Source organism: Coffea eugenioides, chromosome 8, assembly GCF_003713205.1.
Source record: "Coffea eugenioides isolate CCC68of chromosome 8, Ceug_1.0, whole genome shotgun sequence".
In the NCBI taxonomy this organism is placed as follows: domain Eukaryota; kingdom Viridiplantae; phylum Streptophyta; class Magnoliopsida; order Gentianales; family Rubiaceae; genus Coffea; species Coffea eugenioides.
In genome coordinates, this window is record NC_040042.1 from 39,206,202 (window position 1) to 39,213,240 (window position 7,039).

Genomic DNA, 7,039 nt, shown 5'->3' on the forward strand with positions numbered 1-7,039 from the left:
TAGGGTTGTTATCTGGTTAGGGAAGCAGTCAATGGTCGTACCTTGACTGTCGAAAAGGTAAGGAAGAACTGGTTGTCAGAGCTTATTGATAACTATAACCAACCTAGTGATAAATGGATGAAATATCTTTGCATCGATGATCATTTAATTGGACCGTGCCTGCGCAGTTGATCCTTTGGGTAGAACTTTTGTTAATTGCTATTTTCAGTGAATTGTGCTTTGTGAGTTAGTTTTAAATTTTGTTTGTTTTATTTTATTTTATTTTTATTTGCCTCCCATTGAAAATCCCCCAATTTCGTTCTACTAATTTGGAAAGAAATAATTTCCTACCTGCTCCCTGTGGAATCGACCCTACTTGCCATTGTACGCAAAATTAGTATTTTTATAGACAAATCCGGTATATCGGATCAAGCAAACTCTTCGGGAACAGGGTGAATCAAGTAACCCATTGCACACCTAGGGTCCCTGCTCCAGTACTTGGATTTGTTCTATAATTATTTAATTGAGGTGGTAATTAGGACTTTTTAGTAATTATTATTGCACAGGTTCGGCACCTGTCAATTTTTGGCGCCGTTGCCGGGGAGTTGGCGTTTGGATTATTTGTTTCTTTTTAAATTCAGTTTTTATTTTATTTTATTCTTCTTGGTATTTTTGCTAGTTTATGCCCCGTTCTTCTCGCACAGGTGAATTAGTATACGATCCTGAGGTTGAGAAAGCAGCGCGTAGGCGGAGGCAAGAGACCAAGAGGCGAAGAGAAGGGCATTTATTTATTGCAAACAAGTCAGTGGAAAACGAAGAAAGCATGGCCAACACCCAAACATTGAGGGAACTGGCTGCTCCGGAGCTGACTCACCAGCCCTTATGCATCACATTCCCCGCTTTGGCTGAGAATACTGCTTTTGAACTGAAGTCGGGATTGATTCAACTCTTACCCTCTTTCCATGGTCTCTCTGGCGAAGAACCCCACAAGCACGTAAAGGAGTTCGAGGTGGTCTGCTCTAGTATGAAACCTCTTGGGATCACTGAAGAGCAAATTAGACTGAGAACCTTCCCGTTCTCTCTCAAAGATGCAGCTAAAGATTGGCTGTACTACCTACCAGCAGGTAGTATTACCACGTGGGCGCAGCTGAAAAAGAAATTCTTGGAAAAATTCTTCCCTGCATCCCGGGCTGCGAGTTTGAGGAAGGAGATCTGCGGCATTAAACAATACCCCGGTGAGTCCTTGTACGAATACTGGGAAAGGTTTAACAAGTTGTGCACTAGATGCCCGCAGCATCAAATTAGTGAGCAACTGTTAATCCAATACTTCTACGAAGGGCTCCAATCAACCGATAGGAGTATCATCGACGCTGCAAGTGTGGGAGCACTGGCAAACAAGACACCAAGGGAAGCGTGGGAGCTCATCGAAGCCATGGCAGAGAACTCCCAGCAATTTGGCTCCCGTGAGAGCAACCCTCCCCGTAGAGTCAACGAGGTAGAGACTTCATCCTTACAGCAGCAACTGTCAGAATTGACGTCAGTTGTTAGGCAATTAGCCATGAGAGACGCACCCCGAGCGAAGATGTGTGGAATATGCACTAGCATGGACCATTGCACAGACTCGTGCCCCATTTTGCAAGAGGACGGGGCGGAACAGGTAAACATGGTCGGAGGCGTGCCTGCGCCCCGCAGGCAGTACGACCCATACTCCAATACGTACAATCCGGGTTGGAGGGACCATCCCAATCTCAGTTATGGGAACAGGCAACAAAATGCATTTCCAAATCGTCCACCAGGATTCCACCAGCCATGGCAACCAAAATCGCAACCTTCGTCCTCCAACTCAGGAAGTTCTCTGGAGGACCTAGTCAAAAACCTGGCCACGACTACTACCAACCTGGCCACGACTACTACCCAGCTTCAACAGGAGATCAGATCCTTAGCCGCGAATACCGCGCAGCTCCAGCAGGACACCAAAGCTGACAAGAAGGACCAAGACATTCGAATAAGCCAACTGGCAATTGCCATCAACCGCTTGGAGTCCCACGTTTATGGGAAACTGCCATCGCAACCCGAGATAAATCCCAGGAATGTAAGTGCCATGACGCTGAGGAGTGGCAAGGAACTGGAAGGGCCTAAAGTGGAAAGTTCAAAAAGCAAAAGTGAAGAGGAGATAGAGAAGGAAATCGAAGAGGAAGGGCGTATTCGCAAGGATCCTAAGGTAACATTCACTTCTCCGCCCACTATTAAATCTAACTTACCTCTTTTTCCTTGCATGTTGGAAAAGACAAAGAGGGCAGAGAAGGAAAAAGAAATCCTGGATGTGTTCCGCAAAGTTCAAGTAAACATCCCCCTATTGGACGCGATCAAGCAGGTACCCAAGTACGCAAAGTTCTTGAAAGACTTGTGCGTTAACAAAAGAAAGCTAAGGGGTGATGAAAGAGTGATGGTGGGAGAGAATGTATCAGCTGTACTTCAGAGGAAACTCCCACCCAAATGCGGAGATCCAGGTATGTTTGCTATCCCCTGTAAGATTGGTCATTCTAGTATCAAAAATGCCATGATAGATTTAGGAGCTTCTATTAATGTGATGCCTAAGTCAATCTATGATTCCCTAAATTTAGGACCTTTAAAAGAAACGGGGATAATAATTCAATTGGCTGATCGTACATGTGCTTATCCGGATGGGATAGTTGAGGATTTTTAGTGCAAGTAGATGGATTAATTTTTCCTGCTGATTTTTATGTGCTTTACATGGATGATAGAAGTGCCCCAAATCCATCACCCATTATATTAGGAAGACCATTTTTGAGTACTGCCCAGACTAAAATTGATGTTAGTAAGGGTACTCTCACGATGGAATTTGATGGAGAAATAGTCCACTTTAATATTTTTGATACAATGAAACATCCTGTTAACTCTCATTCTGTGTTTGCTATGTATACCACTAATCCCTCTGTGCAAGAATTTTCTAAGTTTGCTTATAGGGGTAAATTCAAGGTTGCTGCGAACAAGTCCTATAGGATGAAAGCAATTCATGAGGTAAAAATGGAGAGAAAATTTAGGAAAAAAGTTGCACTCAATGGCCATGTGGATCCTGGAGGAGGGCCACCAATTACAAGGAAAATTCAATTACATCCAGACTAAAGAGTGGTGCTATGTCTAGCCAAAGACATTAAAGAAAGGCGCTGCTTGAGAGGCAACCCAAGGATTACAATATTAGTTGTGATCATTTTTCCTTACTTTATGATTTTTCAGTTTTATTTTAATGTTTTGATGGTTTTTGTGGTGTTGGACAGAAGAGTAGGGGTTCCAAGGCGTGCCCACGCTTTGAAAAAAAAAAAAAATCGTTTGGACATCATTTACATTAGGGGTGGCAATTCCTGACACGACCCGAAAATACGACATGAACCTAACACGAAATTAATGGGTTTGGGTTGAGGTTTCGGGAGTTCGGGTCAGAATCGGGTCGAACCCGATGAACCCGAAAAGAAAACAGGTCAATTTCGGGTCAACCCGTAGTGACCTGATATGACCCGATGTGACCCGTTTACGAATTAAAACTAATTTAATAAACATAAAAATTATTTTATCTAACTGAACTAAATGATTCTTTTTTTCCAAAGGCATTAATTACTTAATCCTAAATGAATTTATTTAACTTGTGTGAAGTTAAAATTATTATATTTGGACAAATAATATATTATGTTATTTTTTACTTTTATGCTGTTTTAATTTATTTTATATTTGGTTTGGGATAAAACACTTTTATGGTGTTTAATTTATTTTAGATTTGGTTTGAAATTATTTATTTAAATTTTTATTACTTGATGATGTAATTAATTTTGTGAAAAATTGATTTTATTAGAAATTATAGTGATAAATTAATAAATTAAAATTAAGTTTCGGGTCGACCCGCCAACCCGAAATTTTCGGGTTCGTGTCAGGTACCCTGACCCGTTTCGGGTTGGCGGGTCGGGTTCGGGTCAGCAGATTCTTTGTTATACTTAAGCTCAACCCGACCCGCCAACCCGAACCCGACCCGATTGCCACCCCTAATTTACATGTTGTGGGCAGAAGAAAATGCCCTCCAAGGCGTGCCCACGCCTTCCAACCCCTCCGATAGCGAAAAAGTTAAAAAAAAAAAAAAAAAAAACTTTGACCAAGACCCTACTCCCCCCACTTTTCTATCTTCTTTGACTAGTCTTGGACAATCTTCTTCCAATTTTTATTGCCTACGTTTCCAGACTTCTCCTCTTTGTTTTGGTCGAGCCTTCGCCGCCCACCTCGCACCGCCGCATCCGCCGCCTCCTTAGGCTCCAGCCACACCTTTTCAGTAGTCAGGGAAGTTCTCGCTCCCTCTAGCCTTGCAAATTATTTTTCCTGGTTACATTGCGGACAATGTAGGTCTTAGGTGTGGGGGGAGTGGTTTCCATTAGTTCTTTTCCATTAGTACTTTTCCATTAGTTCTTTGTCATTAGTTCTTTTTGCTTTGTTACTCTTTCAAAAAAAAAAAAAAAAGAAGAAAAAAAAATTAAAAGAAAAAAAAAATATTGTAGTTAGTCGTCTTTTTGGTTATTTTTATGCTTGTTTGTGTTGGGGCATGTTGCTGTGATGAATGACATAATCAAAGTGAGTGGGTATGTGATCGTATATGCTGGCTGTGCATTTTGTTTCCCTTGGCAATGTCATTGAATGTTGAGTATGCTGGAATTTACCCATTTTTGTAACTTTTGGGGAGCTTTTGAGCCTTACTTGAGCATATTATTCTTGTTTGCTCTATTTTGTTTGATTGAGTGGGTATCGCACATGGTATGAACATTCTAGAACTTGCTATTTTGTACATGTCAAGACCGCATTTTGATGAACTGATTGCATTTGAAATGATAAGGGCATTTAGGATTTAACCCTCTTCAGCTATCTAAAAAATCAAGCCCTCATTTTATATCCCAATAGTGAACCAACTTGAGCTTCTGTCCTTCGTTTCTGGTTGATATCCGTGTTTGTTAACCCAAGACCTCTTTAAACTTTCTTGTTCATCCCTGTGTTGTCAAGGGATGTCTGAAATCCATCATTTGCGCAAAGCAAACGAATTTGGGGTTGAAAGTGCTGATAGATTAGGAGCTATATGATGCTATCTTTGTGTAAAGGAGGGAAAATTGGAAAAAAGGCCACTGACCAGAGGACTTTGGCTTACAGGGCGTGCCCACGCCTTACAGGACTGTCTCTCGAAAAAAAAAAAAAAGAAGATTTGATGAAGAGACCTCGTGACCAGAGGACTATGGACTACAAGGCGTGCCCACGCCTTGCGAGTAGTAAAAAAAAAATTTGGGGCACTTGTACAGGGTGTACAGCAAATGGAAACTGCCTTGTTAGTGAAACTCCTCCGGTAAAGCACTGTGGTTATTGGTGAGTTTCGGACATTCTCTTGACACTTTACCCCCTATCTATACCCTCTTAACCCACCTTTCACCTGAGCCCCGTTACAACCCTATTAAAGTCCCTTTGATTTATGTGTTTAGTTCATTTTTAAGGGGTGGAGATGTGATAAATATGCAAGCCTATGGTAATGGCATTCCGTGATGTTGAATTGAGTGCTCCTATTATTCATATATATTCTTTGAATTACAACACGTCCGGTGTGTTCTGCCCTTGGTGATATTGTCAGGGACCCTAGATGCTTGTGTTAGTATAAACTACTGCATGACCTCTGCTCTCTTGGTTGTACTTCTGAGCTTTGAAATGCTTGAGGGCAAGCATTGTCTAGGTGTGGGGGGGATTTGATAGAACAGTTATTTGGCACATTTTGCAGTGTTATTTCGGCCTAATTTTGGCTATTTACTGTGCTAAGTACTGAGGTCTAACTCATATTTCACATTGGTATGAATTATAGGTGATCGGCATTAAAAATGATCTCGCGGGGAAAATTTCCAGAAGACTTGTCGTCCCAGGGCGTGGCCACGCCTTGGAAGGTGGACGAAACCGAAAGACGGACCGTGGTCCACGTGAACCCGAAGCGGGGGATCAAAACTCCAAAGGGGATAGCTTTTTGAATTGCTCCAGACGTCTCTGGCCTTGATTTTTCTCTGGTGCGGCGGCTATAAAGAAGGGAGGAAGCAGGATTCACACATCATCAAGACCTTAGCTTTAATTCTCCTTTTCTACTTTTTGTCAGACGCTTTCCGTCGTTTCTTTTTTGTTTTTTCTTCGGCAGCAAATTAGATAGCTAGATTGACATTGAATAAAAAACAGTAGCTTTAGTTTTCTCTTTCCCAGGCGCTAGACGTCGCTATCCTCTTCTGACTTTCAACTTTTCCGCTGGACAATTCATTCGTAGCTTTGGCTTTGTAATTGGGACTCCGAAGCAGGGACGAAGGCAGGGCCTTTTCGGTTGTTATTGCAGTTAATTTCCCTTTCCCAATTTCTTGGCAAATAATTGAATGAATTCAATTAAATCACGCGGGATTGAAACGATGAGAAGCGGCTAATTTCCCCCTCTACCCAAAAGGTTGACGCAAGGGCGCGGTCCATAATATCTGTGAGATCTAATCAAGCTTTCATTATTTCCTCCAATTTTGTTGCTATTCGTGCGTTTCCTGAATTAATTGTTCATGGGTATTTGATTAATTGAATATCAACGGCCGGGTATTTGATTTAATTTAATAGCCTACTGCCACGTTAATTAAATAGAATCCGTAATTGTTCATTTAATTGACACCCCGTGGCAACCACCATAATTAGTTTTATGATGGGGAAACGCAGGATCTAGCTTAAATAAACCCTCTTAGCGCGTTTATTGGTTAGGGTTGGGTTCTTCTAGCTTTAATGCAATTGGGTAATTAAATTCCTACGGTCGTACCTAGGGTTGTTATCTGGTTAGGGAAGCAGTCAATGGTCGTACCTTGACTGTCGAAAAGGTAAGGAAGAACTGGTTGTCAGAGCTTATTGATAACTATAACCAACCTAGTGATAAATGGATGAAATATCTTTGCATCGATGATCATTTAATTGGACCGTGCCTGCGCAGTTGATCCTTTGGGTAGAACTTTTGTTAATTGCT

General features: G+C 41.7%; 1 protein-coding gene across 1 annotated transcript; it reads left to right on the forward strand.

Annotated features, from left to right (window-relative positions):
- Nucleotides 1–802: 802 nt before the first annotated feature.
- Nucleotides 803–5,111, forward strand: LOC113780726. The gene is made up of 2 exons (XM_027326505.1): nt 803–2,489; nt 5,035–5,111. The coding sequence occupies exons 1-2, from the start codon at nt 803–805 to the stop codon at nt 5,109–5,111; spliced, it is 1,764 nt and encodes a 587-aa protein (XP_027182306.1).
- The last annotated feature ends 1,928 nt before the right edge of the window (nt 5,112–7,039 follow it).